Source organism: Scyliorhinus canicula, chromosome 3, assembly GCF_902713615.1.
Source record: "Scyliorhinus canicula chromosome 3, sScyCan1.1, whole genome shotgun sequence".
In the NCBI taxonomy this organism is placed as follows: domain Eukaryota; kingdom Metazoa; phylum Chordata; class Chondrichthyes; order Carcharhiniformes; family Scyliorhinidae; genus Scyliorhinus; species Scyliorhinus canicula.
Genome location: NC_052148.1, coordinates 156,910,988 through 156,931,440, shown reverse-complemented (window position 1 = coordinate 156,931,440; position 20,453 = coordinate 156,910,988). Strand labels below are relative to the sequence as shown.

Sequence of the window (20,453 nt, the reverse complement as noted above, 5' to 3'; positions counted from 1 at the left end):
ATTGTCCCGGGATGGCCTCTTGATGGCCGTTTTCCTATGTTGTTTTGCAAAGTCTGGGCTGCAGACATTTGTTTATTCGGAGCTGCAGCCCGTTTGTCCCTGAGCTTGGCCATTTTCCCAGCGTCCTTTGCCAGACACCATTGAAGGGAGCCACACCTTTCTCTGGCATCAGTGTGTGGTAGTATGACTAGAGGTACTACGGTACCTGGGAGTGTGAACTGCTATTGGTGGAGAAGGCTCGCTGCCCATTGGCCCATGTGCGACCAATGGGCGCCGCCATCTTGGATCGGCTCCGAGGACCCTGCGGGTGACAACGCACCGCCCGATGAAGACTCCGACTATCTGCCACGACTCGCTTCAGTCACTCTGGACCAGTCTCGACCCCACACCCTCCATTGGTGCTAGTCAATGTATATGCGCTGAATTGGGATGATGTGGGATTTGTGAAGAGTTTACTGGGAAGGATTCCGCACTTGGATACGCAGCAGCTGATTATGGGTGCATATTTTAATTGTGTGATGGAATCGAGGATGACAGATTGAGCCCCAATTCAATGGGAAGGTTGAGGATGGCAAAGGAGTTGGGAGGGTTCATGGAACATATTGGAATGGTTGATCCATGAAGGTTTAAGAACCCGGAGGGGGGAAGAGTACTCGTTCTTCTTACGTAAATAAGGTGTATTCGAGAATCGATTTCTGTGTGGTGAGTAGAGCGGTGTTGGTGGGGGTGATGGCGGTAGGATATGCGGGAATCGTGATTTTGAATCACGCGCTGCATTGGGTGGAGGTGAGGCTTATTTCGGGACAGGTGCAGAGGCCGGGATGGATGCTGAATTCAGGTCTTTTGACAGAAAAGGGGTTTTATGAAAAAGTGAGTGATTGGGAATTACTTGAAGCTGAATCAGAACAGGGAGGTGTCAAAGGACACGTTCTGGGAGGCGTTAATGTGTGTGGTCCAAGGTGGACAGGGATAAGATGAGAAGGGAGGAGCATGGACGGTTGCTGGACCTGATAGCCGAGGTGGACAGGAGAAACCGGGGACTCCCACTAAAGAATTGTTGGTGGAGAGGAAGAGGTAGCAGGGGCAGATCGATCGGTTGACAATGGGAATGGCAGTGGGGGTAGCAAAGGAGGGCAAGTGGGGTGCAATATGAATCTGAGAGAAGGCGAGTGTACTCTGGCCTACCAGCTGCGGAGGCAGGCTGCATTCAGGGAATTTTTTTTCATGTTTTAGTGAGGTTTTTTGTAATATGCAGAGCAAAGATAAGTGTGGACATATATTTGAAAACAAAAGAAAAATAATGAAATATATGTACACCAGTCGACTTCTGTTATTCACATCATTTGTCTTACGTTATTTATAACGGTTACATCTTCTTGTCTTTCGTTTTCCAGTAGGCGTTTGATTCTGGCTGGGTCCCCTGCTCACCTCTCCCCATTTTTGCCCTGATCCCCATCCCACTCTGGCTGTCTGGCATGCCTTCATCCCTCATCTGCTCTCGTGTCCTGCTCCAGTTGGGCTGGTGTGATGCTGTGTATTTTTCTATTTGCTGGACATGGTTGGGTTCCATGCCTCCTGATTCCACCCCCCCTCCCCCGCCCCCACTCCCCCCCCCCCGCCCCTCCCCCCCTCCTTGTTGTACTGTGACTGCCCTCTTCCTATCTTTGACTTCTACAAACAGGTATTGGAACAGTCAGGTGAATGGCTCCCTGGATGGCAAATTTAATTTCCTCTATTTGCAGAAATTCCGATAGGTCGGACAGTCAGTCTGCAGCTTTGGGTGGTGCTGCTGACTGCCAGCCAGTGGGCAAAAGCAAGGGCGTTGGCTCTCCTCCTCATGAAGAGGTCTGGCTGGTCTGATACTCAGAAGACTGCCACTCTTGGGCAAGGCTCCACCCTCATCCCCACCACCTTGGACATTGCCTCGAAGAAGACTGTCCAGAACACAGTGAGCCAGGGACAAGACCAGAACATGTCGGCGTGGATGGCCGGGCCTCCTCGGCACCGTTTGCGTTTGTCCTCCACCTCCGGGAAGAACCTGCTCATTCGGGTTCTAGTTAAGTGGGCTCTGTGTACCACTTTTAACTGCATAAGACTTAGCTTTGCGCATGTGGAGATGGAGTTGACTCCATGCAGTGCTTCGCTCCAAAGTCCCCACCGTATTTCAAACCCCGTCTCCTATCCTTCCCCACGACTGGCATGTCCAGTCCATCAAGGAACTGCTTCATCCTCAAGTCCCTCGCTGGAGGCTCAGAGGTGTTCAGCCCCCGGTAGAAAGTCTCGAATGCTTCGATGACCATTTCCAGTTCCGTTCCTAATGTGCCTCTACTGTCCCTAATATGGGCTATTTCCCTCGTGGCGATCTGCTTTCTCAGCTGGTGAGCCAACAGGTGGCTGGCTTTGTCTCCGTACTCTACCATGCCTGACGGAATTGGTGAACTGCTTTCCTTGTGGAAAGCAGGTCGTAGTCTATTTGTAGCTTTTTCCTCTCCACCAGGAGCTCCAGGATCGGGGCCTCGGAGTATTGCCAGTCTACTTCCAGTTGGAGTTGACTAGCTGTTGCCTAGTCACCCTCTCTTCCCTATCTTTCTGTGCTTTGTGAGCAATAATTTCACCCTGGTCACAGCCTTCAGCGCCTCCCAGAACATGGAGGGTGAGACCTCCCCATTCTGGTTATTAGTAATATACTTGTATTTGGTTGTCATATTTTCTCACAGAGAGCATTATCGGCCAAGAGGGCCGTGTCCAACCACGATGGGGAGTTGGGCACGGTCCGGCTCCAACTTCACATCCATGTACCATGGTCGGATATTACAATAACGGAATAGTCCGGTCTTACTAGTCCTGGAAGCACCGATTTCTCCACTACAAAGAAGTCGATCTGTGAATATATATTGTGTACTTGGTAGAAGAAGGAGAACTCCTTCTCCCCTGGGTGGGTGTTCCGCCATGGGTCCATAGCCCCCACCTGCTCCATCAATGAGCCGAGTTCTTTCGCATGTTAGCACGGTAGCATGGTGGTTAGCATAAATGCTTCACAGCTCCAGGGTCCCAGGTTCGGTTCCCGGCTGGGTCACTGTCTGTGCGGAGTCTGCACGTCCTCCCCATGTGTGCGTGGGTTTCCTCCGGGTGCTCCGGTTTCCTCCCACAGTCCAAAGATGTGCGGGTTAGGTGGATTGGCCATGCTAAAATTGCCCGTAGTGTCATAAAAAGTAAGGGGGGTTTGAGTAGGGTGATCATTGCTCGGCACAACATCGAGGGCCGAAGGGCTTGTTCTGTGCTGTACTGTTCTATGTTCTATGTTGGAGGTCTTTCCTGTTTTTGGATTTGACCTGTCTGTCCGTGGGTCCTGTACACAGCTAAATTCCCCACCATGATTAGTCGGTGTGTAGCTATGTTGGCGATTTTCACCATGGTCTTCTTTATTAACTCCGTGTCATCCCAGTTAGGAGCGTACACGTTCACTATGACCAGTGCCCCGTCCAGCCCCTGACATACACCCTCCTGGGTCCGTAACTGCCTCGTTGCAGTAAACACCGTCCTCTTATTTTGCAGTATGGCTACCCCTCCTGGCCTTCGTCCCGTAGCAGGAATGGTAGGTCTGTCCCACCCATCCGTTCCTTCTCCCTCAAGTGTGTCTCTTGGAGGAAGATTACTTTGGCTTTCAGACTTTTCAGATGGACGAAGAATCTTTTCACTGGGCCGTTAAGTCCTCTGATGTTCCAGGTGACTATTCTGATGAGGGATTTTTGTCCCCCCCACTCCTGCGGGATCACCCATACTTAACTGGTGTATGTACCCATGCAGACCGGGATTTCGCTTTGATAGAGGGCCGTCCAAAATGGCCACAGTCACTATTCTCCCCATGATGTCAGGCCCCTGCGCTCCAGGGTTTCCCTTTGTTCAGGGACCCTCCAAAGTGGTTGCTCGCGGTGCCATTTTGTTCCAAGTTGCCATGTGTTGCCTGCTGTAGCAGAGCCTAATGCCCTTGTTCTCTCTGTTTCAGTGTTCCCCTTGAGGTATTTTGTTTTCTCTCCCCCCCCCCCCCCCCCCCCCCCCCCCCCCCCCCCCACCAACAGATGCTTTCCCCCTTGCGGGAGATGCGCCGTGGCCTCTCTTTGCTGCTCGCTTCCCGGTGCTAGCTTCCCCGCTAGTGTGGTGGGCCCCCCTCCTGGGGTTAGTTGTGCATCCTCGAGTCCGTTCTCTAAGACAAACTTGTTATGCTTCCACAGGGGCCATGAAAAAGTGCTCCCTGTCTTGGATGTGACCCAGAGGTTGACTAGGTACAGCATCCCAAACTTTACGCCGCTCTTGTACAGCGCGGCCTTCGCCCTATTGAATTCTGCCTGGCGCTTGGCCAGGTCAGCCCCAATGTCCTGGCAGATCTGAATCCAGTGACCTTCCCAGTTACAGTTCTTGGTTTGTCTCGCCCAGCGCAGGATTCGTTCCCGGTGTTGGTACCATTGCATTTTGGCGATTATCGCCCTCGGATGTTCCCCGGCTTTGGGTGAAGTGACCGGTGTGCTCTATCAATTTTGTGTGGGTTGGGGAAGCTATTCCTTCACACCAGATTGCTCAGCATTTGAGCCACATAGTCCGTGGGGTTCTTACCTTCGATCCCCTCCGGCAGGCCCCTGATCTGTAGGTTTTGGTGCCTTGATCGGTTCTCCTGGTTGTTGATTTTCCCCTTCAGGCTCCCCTGTGTCGCGAGCAGCCTTGCCACTTCTTTTTATACGGTGATGATCCGGTCGGCCTGTTCTGTTGCGGCTTTCTCCAGCTCTTTAATAGTGTTTTCCTGGGCTTCCAGTCACCTCTTCACCTTGTCTAGGGCCGCCTGCATGGTCAGAGCTTCCGCAACCGCAGCCTGAATATCAGCTTTTGTCACTTACCGACGTTCTCTTAATTCTCATGAGAAAAACATCCTCCAGCCTCCCCTGGTGTGGGGGGCTCCTGGCATGGCGTGCTGGTCCTTCTCGCTCTGGCGAGGCCCGCCTCCTCGTGCATCGGCTGGCTCAGCCATTTGTTTCTCCAGGGTTTATCCGCTCCTGGTTTCCACACGGCCTCTGGAATGGCTGCTGTTTGCCATTTTCCACTCCTATTGTTGCTGGTAGAGGTGGGGGGATGTTTTGCCTTTGTATTAATGGGCTATTTTGGGTAAAAAGAGCCTAGTTTTAGGGTTGTGGAGAAGAGCCACCTGATGTGCGACTTCTCAGCACATCCCCATCACCGGAAGTGTCCAGGGAAATTTTAAGGGTTCTGGTAGTCACCACTGTTTGTATATAGTACACATATGAGATGTAATATAGTAAGGCTCTAAGTACTACAGGTACGGGGGTAGATCCCTGCCTGCTGGCTTCGCGCAGTAGGCGGAGTATAAATGTGTGTGCTCACCGAGCTGCTGCCGCTGTCGGAGGCAATGCATCACTGTGTAATAAAGCCTCGAATACTCTCTAGTCTCGTCTCATCGTAATTGACAGTGCATCAATTTATTATGCAGAGATTTTACAGCGATGGACCTTCGCATTCAGCCAGATCGCCTGCAGCTGCACCCTCAAGCAGACAATGCCACGTCGGCCATCGACCACTGGCTAGCTTGCTTTGAAGCCTATATCGGATCAGCAATAGAACTACCCTCAGAGGCACAGATACTACAGATCCTGCACACACGGTTGAGCTCCGATGTTGTTCCTCTTATCCGGGACGCGCCCAACTACACTGAGGCGATGGCGATTCTGAAAGAGAACTACACACAGCCGATCAACAAACTCTACACCAGCCTGTCCACGCGGCAACAACTTCCCGGTGAGTCATTGGAAGATTTCTGGTGTGCCCTGCACGCCCTGGCGAGGAACTGCGATTGCCAGGCAGTTTCGACCGTTGAACATTCCGAACTCCTAATCAGGGACGCTTTTGTTACGGGCATAGGGTCGGCGTACATCCACCAGCGCCTCTCAGAAGGGGGTACGCTCGACCTCGCGGCGATCAAAAAACTCGCAACCTCGCTAACGGTAGCTTCCCGTAATATACAAGCGTACGCCCCCGGCCACACGGCGACCCCCTGCTGGACATCGTGGACCCCACCAGCGACCGCCCCCAGGGAACACCAAGCCTGTGCCGCGCGGCAGCCAGCCAACCCCGGGGGGCCCCACGTGCTATTTCTGCGGGCAGACAAAGCACCCCCGCCAGCGCTGCCCGGCGTGAAGCGCACTCTGCAAGGCCTGCGGTAAGAAAGGACATTTCGCTGAGGAGTGCCAGGCCCGGTCGATCGGCAGTGTAACCAACACCATTGTTCCTGCACCCTGCACGTGCGACCCGTGGGTGCTGTCATTTTCGCCCCCGCAACACACGTGCGGCCTGTGGGCAACGCCATTTCCTCTCATCAGACCTCGCGCAGCCCGTGGGCGACGCCATCTTCCCCCATCAGACCTCGTGCGGCCCATGGGCGCCACCATCTTCGCCGTCATTTTGGACGGCACCTCAGGACCCCTGCTCGTCGGGCACGTCATAGGGCCACTCATCGTCCACGACTGCCGCCGACCAGCCCGGGGCCCACCAACACCAGCCACAGCTCGCCTCCATCACGCTCGACCAGTCCCGGCCACACAACCTCACAACTGCGACAATGACGGTGAAAGCCGATGGCCACAAGGCACCTTGCCTTCTTGACTCCGGGAGCACGGAGAGCTTCATCCACCCCGATACGGTAAGGTGTGCTCCGTCGCAGTACACCCCATTACCCAACAAATCTCCCTAGCCTCCGGATCTCACTCCATGGAGATCCGGGGGTACTGCATCGCCACCCTCACCGTCCAGGGCGTAGAGTTCAGCAATTTCCGGCTCTACGTCCTCCACGACCTCTACACTGTCTTGCTACTCAGCCTGGACTTCCAGTGCAACCTCCAAAGCCTAACTCTGAAATTTCGCGGGCTGCTGCCATCTCTTGCTGTATGCGGCCTCATGACCCTTAAGGTTAACCCACCTTCCCTGTTTGCGAACCTCACCCCGGATTGCAAACGGCTACTGCGGGAAGGTATAATCGAGGCCAACAACAGCCCCTGGAGAGCCCAAGTGGTAGTTGTAAAGACTGGAGAGAAACACAGGATGGTCACTGACTATAGTCAGACCATCAATCGGTACACGCAGCTTGACGCATACCCCCTCCCATGCATATCTGATATGGTCAATCAGATTGCACAGTATTGGGTCTTCGTGGACCAGAAATCTGCCTACCACCAGCTCCCCATCCGCAAGGCGGACCGCCAATACACTGCGTTCGAAGCAGACGGCCGCCTTTACCACTTCCTTAGGGTTCCCTTCAGCATCAACAATGGGGTCTCGGTCTTCCAACGAGCGATGGACCGAATGGTTGACCTGTACGGACTGCGGGCCACCTTCCCGTACCTAGATAACGTCACGATCTGCGGCCATGACCAGCAGGACCACGACGCTAATCTTTTCAAATTTCTCCACACCGCCAAACTCCTGAACCTAAGGTATAACAAGGAGAAGTGCATGTTCAGCACCAACCGCTTAGCCATCCTTGGCTATGTGGTGCAAAATGGAGTTCTAGGACCCGACCCGGCCGCATGCGCCCCCACATGGAACTCACCCTCCCCCACTGCCCAAAGGACCTCAAACAATGCCTGGGGTTCTTCTCATACTATGCCCAGTGGGTCCCTAACTATGCGGAGAAGGCCCGCCCATTCATTCACTCAGCAGTTTTCCCCCTGATGGCCGAGGCTCACCAGGCCTTCAATTGTATTAAGGCCGACATTGCCAAGGCCACGATGCACGCGGTCGACGAGACCCTCCCCTTTCAAGTTTAGAGCGATGCATCAGACGTCGCTGTAGCTGCCACCATCAACCAGGCAGGCAGGCCAGTGGCATTCTTTTCCCGCACCCTCCACGCCTCCGAAATTCGGCACTCCTCCGTCGAAAAGGAGGCCAAAGCCATTGTTGAAGCTGTGTGGCATTGGAGGCATAACCTGGCCGGCTGGAGATTCACTCTCCTAACTGACCAACGGTCGGTTGCCTTCATGTTCAATAACACACAACAGGGCAACATCAAAAATGATAAAATCTTGAGGTGGAGGATCGAGCTCTCCACCTACAATTCCGAGATTTTATATCGCCCCGGTAAGCTCAACGAGCCCCCCGATGCCCTATCCCGAGGTACATGTGCCAGCGCACAAGTAGACCGACTCCGGTCTCTGTCACCCAGGGGTCACCCGGTTCTTTCACTTCACAAAGGCCCGCAATCTACCCTACTCCATTGTGGAAGTCAGGGCGGTCACAAAAGACTTCTACCGGCCAGACCGGGCGGACCTGGTGATGGCCTCCCATCCCTTTGAACGTCTCAGCATGGACTTCAAAGGGCCCCTTCCCTCCTCTGACCAAAACACGTACTTCCTTAACGTGGTCGGCAAATACTCCAGATTCCCCTTCACCATTCTATGCCTTGATATGATGTCTGCCACAGTTATCAAGGCCCTCAATAGCATCTTCACTCTATTCGGTTTCCCCGCTTACGTCCACAGCGACCGGGGATCCTCCTTTATGAGTGATGAGCTGTGTCAATTCCTGCTCAGTAAGGGCATTGCCTTGAGCAGGACGACCAGCTACAACCCCCGGGGAAACGGACAGGTGGAGAGGGAGAACAGGACGGTCAGGAAGGCCGTCCTGCTGGCCCTCCGGTCTAAAAATCTCCCCGACTCCCGCTGGCAGGAGGTCCTCCCCGACGCCCTCCACTCCATCCGATAGTTACTTTGCACTGCAAGTAATGCAAACCCCCATGAACGTCTCGTTGCCTTCCCTTGGAAGTCAACCTCTGGGGTTTCACTCCCAACGTCACTGGCAGCTCCAGGACCCACTCTCCTCCGCAAACATATGTAGCTCCACAAGGCAGACCCGTTGGTCGAGAGGGTACAGATACTCCATGCAAACCTGCAGTATGCCTATATGGCGTACCCCGACGGCCGCCAAGACACAGTCTCCCTCAGGGACCTGGCACCACCTGGGTCCTCAACCCCCCCCCCCCCCCCCCACCATCTGCCCGGCACCACCCATCCTCCCCCCAGCGCACCTCACCACAGCCCCTGCTCCAGGACGATCCGTCCTCCCATTGGTTCCACCCGGGAATGAAGATGAGGACTACACGCTCCCGGAGTCACCGGCGACCAAGCAGGCGCCTGCATCACCACCGGGACTGCGGTGCTCACCCGACCGACTAAATTTGTGAACTTTTCCAGAACTGAATCCTTTAAAAATGCTCATTTACATGTAAATATTTTTCCACCACCTCCGCTGGACTCCCTTTTAACAGGGGGTGAATGTGGTCGTCACCACTGTTTGTATATAGTACACATATGCAATGTAATATGGTAAGGCTCCTGTACTACAGGTACGGGGGTAGATCCCTGCCTGCTGGCTCCGCCCAGTAGGAGTATAAATGTGTTAGCTCACCGAGCTGCAGCCATTTCGGCAGTAGCTACAGGAGGCAACACATCTCTGCGTAATAAAGCCTCAATTACTCTCTGCTCTCGTCTCGTCGTAATTGATAGTGCATCAAGGGTACGAACAGTGGAGCTAGTGTCAGAGCCAAATAAATTAGGAGTTCAATGGGTATTATGAGAAGTTGTACAGGGCCGAGTCGGGTCGAGAGGAAGGGGATATGGGATGGTTTTTAGATGGGTTAGAATTTCGAAGGTTGGAGGAAGAGAAGAGGCAGGCATTGGAGATCCGCTGGGGCTGAGGGAGGTGATTTACAGCATTAGGGGGATGACTTCCCGGCGGAGTTTTATAATGTGTTTGCAGCAGCGTTGGCACTGCATCTGTTGGGGATGTTTCGTCAGGCATTGTAGAAGGGGGAGCTGCAAGAAACACTGACACAGGCGTCGATCACGATAATCCGAAAGAAGAGGAAGGATCCTTTGGAGTGTTTGATTTTATTTTATTTATTTATTGTCACATGTACCGAAGTACAGTGGGAAGTATTTTTCTGTGGCCAAGGATTTGGATTTTGGATTTGTTTATTGTCACATGTACCAAGGTACAGTCATTTCAGTGTTGAACATAGGCGCGAAAGTGCTGGCTAAGTTAGTGGTAGGGAGCATGGAGTGATGTGTGCCAGGAGTAGTTACTGAAGATCAAATGGGTTTTGTAAAGGGCAGGCAGCTCTCTAGTAACATCAGGAAGCTGTTAAATGTGGTTATGACTCCGTCAGTGGGGCAGTTGTCGGAGGTTATTAGTCTCTATGGATGCAAAGAAGTCTTTTGATCTGGGTTGAGTGGAGGTGTCTATTTGAGATCTTGGGTAGGTCAGATTTGGCCTGACATTTGTGGCGTGGGTGCGTCTGTTGTATATAGCCCCGGGGGCAAATGTATGTACAAATTAGATAAGTTTACAAAGTTTTAGACTGCACAGGTGAACAAGACAGGGTTGCCGGCTGTCGCCGTTGTTGTTCTCGGTGGTGATTGAGCCCTGGGCGATTGCCCTTCGGGAGTCAGTGAAGTGGCAGGGGATTATGAGGGGGAGCAGGGAGTACCGGGTGTCAATGTTCATGGACGGCTTATTTGTGGTAGTATGACTAGGGGTATTACGGTACCTGGGAGTGTGAGCTGCCATTGGTGCAGAGGGCTCGCTGCCCATTGGCCCAAGTATCATGTTCTCCGTATTCCTATTGGCTAAGAGGAAGGTAGCTCCGCCTACGAGGTGGGGTATAAGAACCCGTGTCCCCCAGCAGCCAGGCCATTTCTATACGTCTGCTGCCAGGTTCACTTTTTGCTGATTAAAGCCTTTCGTTTCGGACTTCACCTACGTTTCGCGTCCATTGATTGTGCATCACTATTATTGTTTGACGCGCTGGAGAATATGGGTAGGATTATGAGAATATTGGAAACATTTGGGACCTTCTCTTGGTATTAGTTAAATGTCGGGAAGAGTGAGGTGTTTCCGGTGATCGCAACGAGGTGGGGGGGCCATCTTGTGGATGTTCCCATTCAAGGTAGCTAGGGAATGATTTAGGTATTTGGGATTCAGGTGACGAGGGAATGGGCTACGATGCACAATGGGCGGGGGAGCAGGTGGTGAGGATAAAAAACAAATGGGAGGAGGAGTTGGAGGGTGAGATAGGCTGGGGACAGTGGTGCGAGGCGATGCATCGGCTGTATTAAACCTCCTACTATGCGAAGATGAGCTTCATTCAGTTTAAGGTGGGGCACAGGGTATATATGACCCGGGTGAGGATGAGTGGGTTCTTCCAAGGGGTGGCGGATCAGTGCAAGAAGTGTGGGCGATGGCCCCGAATCATGCATAGATGTTCTATGGTTGTGAGAAGCTGCAAGGATATTGGGAAGCGGTGTTTGGGACTTTATCTAAGATTGTGGGGATGGGGTTCAGGCCGGACCCAATGGTGGTGATCTTTGGGGTATCGGAAGTGCCGGAGCTGCTGGAGGAGAAGGGGGCCGATGTTGTGCTGTTCGTCTCTCTAGTTGTCTGGCGAAGGATCTCGCTAAGTGAGGTTGGATATGCCACCGTAGGTGGTGGCTTGGCTGGGGAACTTGTACAATTTTCTCCGGTTGTAAAAGATTAAATTCGAGTTGAGGGGGTCCGCGGAGGGCTTTGCGACATGGTGGGGATTGTTCATGGCGATGTTTGAGGAAATGTCCGTCATGGGGATAGGAGGGGGTTGGGAGGGGGTAAAAATGTTAAAAATAGTACAAACTGTGGACTGAGTTTGTGGACAGTGTTTTTGTGTATGTTGCTGTTTTTTACACGTTTGGAATAAAATACATTTTAAAAAATGATCCCACAATGTTCAGCACCATTCACAAGTTCTCAGTCACTGATGCATCTGTGCCCATAAACAGCAAGATCTGGACAACAAGTAGGCTATAATTGGCAAACATTTCGGCCACACAAGTGCCAAGCGTTGACCATCTGCAACAAAAGAGAACCTAACCATCTCCCCTTGATAATCAATGGCATTACTATCATTGAATCCCTCACAATAAACATCCTGGGGGATAGCATTGACCAGAAACTGAACTGGACTAGTCATATAAACACTGTGGCGACCAGAGCAGGCCAGATGCTAGGAATTCCGTGGTGACTCCCGAAAGCCTGTCTACCAGACACATGTCAGGAGTGGGATGGAATACTCTCCACTTGCCTGGATGAGTGCAGCTCCAACAACACTCAAGAAGCTCAACACTATTCAGGACAATGCAGCCCGCTGGACTGGCACCCCATCCACAACCTTCAACATTCCCTTCCTTCACCATCAATGCACAGTTGCAGCAGTGTGTACCATCTACAAGAGACATTGCAGCATATTATTACAATCCCAGACCAGACCCCAACATTTGCTAGGATACCGGGCAGGAATCCCAGTACTTTTTTAAAGTTATAAAACTGTGAGGAAAGGTTACTTCACTCCAGAAGTGATTCCACGCAAAAATAGGTACATGGTATATTAAAACAAACTTTATTATTAACACGGTCTTAAACTACTTTAATATAACAGAATACAGCTTAAAATTACCAGTTAAACAATGCTTAACAATCAAAAGAAAAACTAACTTCTAACTTATACCTTCTTTATCTCAAATCAAACGAAACACATCACAGGTCAAAAAACACTTTTAAACAGAGTTGGCAAACACAGGATTACTTGCCAGTCTCTGGATAGAGAGTTCTTTTGAGAGACTGCTTGAAGAGAGCCAGATCCTGTCACGTTAATGCTGAATCCTTGACATCTTTCTGCAGAAGCTGCTGTTCGGCTTACAGCCAAAACTAAACTCAAACTCTGCTTGTTACAGCCTTGGCTCTTCCCATTAATTGCATCATCCCCATTCCATTCAAATCCCATAATATACTTGCTTGCATTTAAACACAAGGAACGCTATTCAGCGAACTCATTGTGCCCGACGCGGATCCAGGCGCAACAGGATTCACCTGGCACCCGGGAGTCAATGGCCGTGCCAACAAAACCTTGCCAGGGTGCCGTTTAGCACTGGTCCAAACAAATGCAGTGTATTAGAGACCCCAACGTAGTCAGGGACAGGGCAGGATGGTGCCCTGGCACTTGGGTACCTTAACACTACCTGTTGGCAGTGCCACCTAAGAACCCTGGCACTGCCACCCTGGCAATATCGGGGGGGCCTGGGTGGCACCGCTGGGTGCAGGGCACTGCCAGGGTGTGTGGCTGGCAGTGCAAGGTGCCCAGGTGCTAGGTTGGCACTGTTAGGGGTCAGGCCGGGGGGGGGGGGGGGGGCTTGCCAAATGGAGGGGGTTCCCAGTTGCCTTGACAAGGTTGGGGGTGAGGGGGGGTGCATAAATCAGGTGGTGGCCTGAAAGGGGGGTGGGGGAAAGATCTGGGCTGCCACTCAAATTGGTGCCCCGATTTGCAAACAGCAATTCCAGCTGGCAAGCTAAGTGCAGCCTCAACGGGGAGAAACTTCTCGAGACCAAATACAATGGCAAGTGCCGATGAATAGCATGGTGATTTTCGGCACTGCAAGCGCCGAGCAATACCCAGCCAAACGCACACAAAAGCGGACTTAGTTTTAAGTCTGCTGAATTGCGCACAATATGTGTAACTAACTACTCCTCAGAAATCATGACAAAATCCAACTAGGCCTCTATTTGTAAACATAAGCATGGCTTGAAAGAATGATGGTTTCACTTTTATGATATCTTAATGCAGCTTCTGTAGCCACAAAGTCTGGCTATCTTTTAAACCAAGATCTAAGAAAAACATTATTGCACCAGATACATATAATACCAATTTCTTAAATTCATCACAAACTCACTTTGACAGCACCTTCCAAACTGCAACCTCACCACCGATAAGGATAAGGACAGCAGGTGTATAGGAACACCACCACTTGCAAGCTCCCCTCCAAGCTACACACCATCCTGATCTGGAAGTACATCGCTGTTCCTACACTGTCACTGGACCAAATTCCTGGAACTCCCTTCTGAATAGCACTTCTTAAAAATTATTTCATGGGAAATGGGCATCACTGGCAAAGCCTACAATTGCTCATCCCCAATTGCCCTTGAACTGAACATTTCAGAGAGCAGTTAAGAGTCAATCACATTGCTGTGGTCTGGAGTCACATGTAGGCCAGACCAACTAAGGATGGCAGATTTCCCCCCCTAAAGAACATGAGTGAACCAGATGTGTTTTTACAACAATCAATGATAGTTCAATGGTTGCCTTTACTGAGATGATAGCGAGGGGGGGGTTTGCTGATGCCAACCCACCTGTGTGGCCCGGTGGAGGTCGTTGACCTTCTTACGACACTGGGTGCCGGTCCTCCTGGTGACATGCCCCGAGCTGATGGCCGTTGCCACTTCCTCCCAGGTGGCACTGGCTGGCCTGTGACTGACCCTCCAAGACCCTCGGGGGAACAGGCCTGGTCTTGATCGTGTGCAAAAATTTGGCCAAGTTGTCATCCCCGAATCGTGGGGCTGGTCTCCTTCATGGCATGGTTGCGAGTTGTGTGGGTTGATTGTGCAGGAGCAGTTTAAGTGCTGCTCTCCCTTGTTAGCAGGGACCTGGTGAGTGCGGTTCCAGGGAATCTGCCAGCAGGACAGTTATTTGCGGCGTGAAGCCCGCAGGGCCTAGTTAAGTGGACCAATTTATAGCAGTTATAGCCTCGCCAGGCCAAGTTTTGGGAAACCCACGGCAGTTCCTGCGCGCCACCACACTTAGAAACTTTCCATTAAATTGCGCTTATAGTCTGTAGAGCTTGAGCCCTCTAGACCACTATTCTTAAGTTTTGTCATCTGGAGCGGTTTTCCAGATCATCAACCTTGACCTTTAACGCTTTATGCTCTTCAGCCAGCAACGCTGTCTCTCCCTCCAGGAGACAATCCAATCACCATGGTCTAGGAGCGCTACCTCCACCTTCTGCATCGTCGCATCTTGTACCTCTATCCACCAGTCCATCTTCTCCAACGCCGCCCGAATAGCGGCCAAAGCCCCCTTTGGTGCCTTCTTTGCCTTATGGGCGGCACAGTAGCACAGTGGTTAGTACTATTGCTTCACAGTGCCAGGGACGACATAGCCGTCACCAGTAGTCTGCTTTTCTATCTCTTTATGTAACTTGTTTAAACAGCCCTTTAGCAACATTTCTGGGAATACTTTTAAGGTATTTTTCAGCTCAGCATCTTGTTCTTCTTTAATCTTTTTTCTGTTAACTTCCTCAGGAGATTTTTGTATCATTTCCATTTTTTTTCTACATCCATGATTTTTAAAAATGCATTCCCAATGACAATTATACTTCATTAACCTCTTTGGATGAAATAAACAAGGAGAATTGGAGATATGGTAAAAATACCAGGATGCACTGGAGGCTACTACTGATATTTAACTATTACCGTTGAAAAGTTGAATTGTGTTTCAGTGTCATAGCAAGAGGCAAATCCCTAAAAAGCTGCACAATCCAGAAACTGCAGGATGATTTGAAATCATAGAGTTAAATTATGCACAAATAGAATCTATTATCATTGGAAAATTAACGCAAAGCAATTCCTTTGGTCTGAGTCATACCTGTGTCAGCTGTTGTTCAGCCTCACTGTCTTTATTTTCCAGATCTTGCTGTTGCTCCCATACTGTTAACTGTTGCTTTAGCTCTGACAGATGGTTATTTAAGTCTTCCACCTCTGCTAGAGCATTGTGTTCAGATATGGACAGTGCCTTGTTCTCATCTAGATATGAAAATGAAATACAATACCATAATGGGATGATGTATAACAGGACTGATATTAATGAGGAGTAAGCAGTAAATGAGAATTCAAATGTGAGCTCAAATATTAAATTTGATCCACCTTTAATAATGGCTTACAAATCTTTGCTGCTTTTCAAGTCTTTATTTTCATCACCAGCATCAGTATGTATAATTATATATCACCAGTATTCGGGCCATGAAAATAGATCTAACTCTATTTAGCAGCATACCTTCAGCACTTAGTAACAGCACAGGTTTTCCATTCCGCACTATTAGGCAAGCTGTGGAGCATGGAAGTAATTAGGCATTGGCAATGCAAGCAAGTCAATTCAAATAACATTTTGGTGACACACATTTCAGAAAAGCACAGTTCATAAAGTGTCAGAATAGCTAGTTCATGGTTCATGTGCTTTAGACGAGAACTTAGTTTTCGGAATTAAACCTCCGAGGAAGGAAATTTGTCATTCTTACCCAGTCTGTCCTATATGTGGGGCGGGATTCTCCAATCCCACGGCAGAGTGTCCATGCCGTCGTAAACGTCGTCGCATTTTACGACGTCGTGAACGGGCTGCTGCCAGGAGTAATTCTGGCCCCTATAGGGGGCCAGCACGACGCTGGAGCGGTTCATGCCGCTCCAGCTGCAGATCCCGGTGCGAACAGTGCGGCGCGGGATCCGCGCATGCGCAGTGGCGCCGGCGCCAACGTGCGCATGCGCAGTGGCCTCCTTCAACCTGCCGGCCCCGACATAACAAGGAGCAGGGCTACAGGGGCCAGCGCGTAGGAAAGGAGACCCCCAGCCAGAGAGGCCAGCCCGCTGATCGGTGGGCCCCGATCGCAGGCCAGGCCACATCGGAGCCCCCCCCCCCCCCCCGGGTCGGAACCCCCTCCCCTCCTCCGCCGAGGACCCGCCGGCTCAGAGCAGGTTAGAACGGCGCTGGCGTGACTCGGTTTTTTTCTTGCGGCCGCTCGGCCCATCCAGGCCTGAGAATCGACGGGCCGGACGCATAGAGCGGCCTGCGACAGGCACCGCGCCAACCACGCCGGCGCCGTGGCCCGGTCGCGGGGATTCTCCGGCCCGGCCCAGGGCTGGGAGAATCCCGTCAGTGACTCCATGGTCACACAATGTGGTTGATTCATAACCACCCTCTGAAATGGCCTATTGAGCTACTCAGTTTAAGGGAAATTAGGGATGGGTAAAATGTTGACCTTGCTACTGACACCCACATCCTGTGAAAGAATAAAAGAAAGTAGACTTTTAACTGTGGAGAACTGGGGCATTTGTTGGGAAACTGATGCACAGTCCTTGGGGGAAAGCAATTAAAAGAAGCTTGGAGTTTATTACGCTTAAAAAGTTGGGGTCACATTGATCTATGAAGTTAATAGAAAGCTAAAATCATAAAACAGCAGATGGGTTACTCAGCTAAAGACCTTGGGACATGGCATCTGCAATCTTTGCAGTAAGGGTAGTCCAGGGTGATGTTTTTGATTTGGGAGTTAGAGCTAAATTAATTTTTAAACATTTGGTAAATCCCGAAGGGTTGCAGAATCCATTCATTGTCAAAGCTTTGACAAAGAGTCATCCAAACTCGAAAAATTAGCTTCCTTCTCTCTCCACAGATGCTGTCAGACCTGCTGTGATTGTTCAGTATTTTCTGTTTTTGTGACTTTAAGATCAAATGTTTTATAAGAAAAAGGATTGTGGGAAGTAAAAAACAAAACTGAGTGTATAACATATGGGGCTGAATTTCATGATGGTGGGATTTTACTGTCCCACTGAAGTCACTGAACGTTTGAACTGTTTGCTGCATTTCACGGCCCCATCCCTGCCACAATGGGGCCATAACATTCCGCACATGTGGCTACAACCATATTGTTAAGTTAATTGTATTTGTTTTGTTTATTTGCAACAACATCTGTTATGTTTAAAGAAAATCAATTATGTGGCATGATTCTACTGATTAAATCAAGGTGTTTGGATTTCTCTTCAAATGGTAACGGTTCCTAACAGGATTGTAACAAAAGCTATGAATTACATTGTTTATCTGAGCATTTGAATGGTGTTTATAGATGATGTTTGCATTTTTAAACAGAGGATCACATGCTGTATGTGCATTCTGTCCAAAAGAGGATAATTATAGCAAATTAGAATCAAAGAATGATTATATCACAGCATGGGTCCATTTGCTGTCATGTCCATGCCAACTCTCTGCAAGAGCTACTCTACTAGTCCTACCACCCTTTCCTTTCCCCATAGCCCTGCAACATTTTCTCTTCACATGCTTATCCAGTTTCCATTTTGAAAGCCACAATTAAATCTGCCTCCACCACACTCTGAGGAATGCATTCCAAATAATAACCATTCACTGCATAAATCTTATTTCCTCATGTCACCTTTGCTTCTTTTGCCTTAACTCGGTGTCCTCTTGTTCTCGGCCAATCCATCAACTGGATTAGTTTCTCCATATCTACTCTGCCTAGGTCCCTCATAATTTTGAACAAGTCATCCAAACCTCCACTTAATCTCCTCTTCTCCAAAGAGAACAGCCCCAGTTTCTCCAATCTATCCACACAATTGAAGTCCCCCACCCCTGCAACCATTCTTGTATATCTTTTCTGCAATCTCTCTGAAGTCTTTACACTGCTCAGGGTGTTCCAGTTTCCTCCCACAGTCCAAAGATGTGCAGGTTAGGTGGATTGGCCATGCTAAATTTCCCCTTTGTGACCAAAGGTTAGGTGGAGTTACGAGGTTATGGGGATAAGGTGGAGGAGTGGGCATGGGTTAGGGTGCACTTTCAGAGGGTTGGTGCAGACTTGATGGGCCAAATGGCCTCGTTCTGCATTGTAGGGATTCTATGATCCTAAAGTGTTGAACTGAGAATTGGACACTATATTCTGATTGAGGCCACAACAGTGTTTTATAATAGTTCATTTTAAAATCCTTGCTTTTGTACTCTATGTTCTATTTACATAAGAACATACATAATGGGGCAGAAGTAGGTACTTTGCCCCTAACCCTGTTCCACTATTCAAGAAGAGTTTTCTTGAAATCTTGAATTTGTCTGTCTCCCATAACCTTCGACTCCCTTGTAGATCAAAAATCTGTCTAAGTCAACCTTGAGTATATTCAATGTCACAGCTTCCACTGCCCTCTGGGGTACTGAATTCCAAAGCTTAATGATCCTATGGCATAGGCTGAGGGGTCTTGGGAAGGTGGATGTGGGAAGTTTCCTCTTCGGGGAGAATGAAGAACTAGGGGTCACAGTTTAAAAATAAGGGATCACCCATCTAAATCTGAGGTGAGGAATTTATTTCTCTCCGAAGGTTGTGAATCCTTGGGACCCTGTTCCTCAAAAAGCAGTGGAAGCAGTCTTCGAAAATCTTGGGAAGTGAAGTGTTGGGCACTGTGGACTCGTGAAGCAGACATATGCCACCAACACTGAAGAAGGTTCAACACTATTTTATTAACTTCTATAAAATACTAGACATACTATAATTGTGGGTTTACACGATGTTAGTTTAACTAGAGACCTGTGCCTGTCCGAACCAGTTCAATCACTCAGCACGTGGTGTGAGTTTGTACTGTACTTGATGAGCTCTTGTGCTTCTGAGAGGCAGCATCCAGAATGAGCGGGAAAAGTGATGCCCTCTGTCTTTATAGTGCGTGTGTTCTAACTGGAGATTGGCTGCGGTGTTTGTGCATGTTGATTGGTCCTAGTGTATGTCCATCAGTGTGTGTCTGCACCATGATATACTGGTGTATATTATGACATCCTCCCCTTTTAAAAAAATTGATGTGAATGTGTGACAATAAATAGTGTGGTTATGTGAAGAATGTTCCTAACTACATGTGAGGTGCGAAGACATATGTGCAGATCTATATACAGGAAAATGAAGCTATATACAAGGGAAGGTGCCTGGTGCAGATAGTCAGTATGCAATAACTCGAACAAGAACAGTGCTATATACAAACCAATAGAAAACAATTGAACAAGGAAGGAAATATCTCAGAGAGTCCATAAATTTGCAAAGTTCATAAATTTAGTGTTTGAGGTGGGCGACGAACTCTGGTTGACCATAAGGGTGGCACACCACTCATCATCTGGATCAATGATGTGAATCGGAATGGGCTTGGTGCTGCGCTTAGGAGACATCCTGTGCTTGATTATGATGCCGACTTGGAAAGGGGCTTGCAGGTCATCGCTGTCAAAGTCGGAGGACAGGTCTGGGACAGGCTCGTTGAGTGTGGGCTGAATGGCCCGGACATCCCTGCGAGGCTGGCTGGATCGTCGGAAACTAGCAGGCTGAGTCGACCTGCATAAAGCAGCATAGTGGCCAAGTTTGCCACACTGCAAACATTGTCAGGTCTTCGCGGGACATTGGCGCTTTAAGTGGGCGGAGCCACAGTTGCCGCACGCCATTGCGTCGGCGCGTTCGTTACGCCACCACGCATGCGCGGTGCGATCCAGCGTGGTGCACACCTGCGCAGTACGTTCTTCGACGTCGCCACGTTCGTTGCGTCCCAGCGCGGGAGCCAGCGAAAAGCGTGCAAAATGGCCGCCTTCGTCCAGGTTTAGGCCCTGGAGCGATTTGATGGCCTGAACCCGTTCTGCCTCATGGGGAGCTTGCCGCGCCGTTTCAGCGGCCTGGATGCAGGAATATCGCGTGGAGGCATGCTCGTGGAACACGCAGGTCTCAATGGCAGTGGACAGGGTGAGC

General features: G+C 50.2%; 1 protein-coding gene across 13 annotated transcripts in view; it reads right to left on the bottom strand.

The window, feature by feature from the left end:
• Positions 1–20,453, bottom strand: part of LOC119963039 (protein FAM184B-like) — a 595,873-nt gene that overhangs the window by 196,092 nt on the left and 379,328 nt on the right. For all 13 annotated transcript variants that reach the window (XR_005460015.1, XR_005460013.1, XR_005460016.1 and 10 more), the window contains one exon: positions 15,560–15,717. Coding sequence is in view for 9 of the 13 variants with exons in the window: in XM_038791545.1 (XP_038647473.1) it covers positions 15,560–15,717 (158 nt within the window). In the remaining 4 variants the exon portion in view is untranslated. The remainder of the gene's footprint in view (positions 1–15,559; positions 15,718–20,453) is intronic.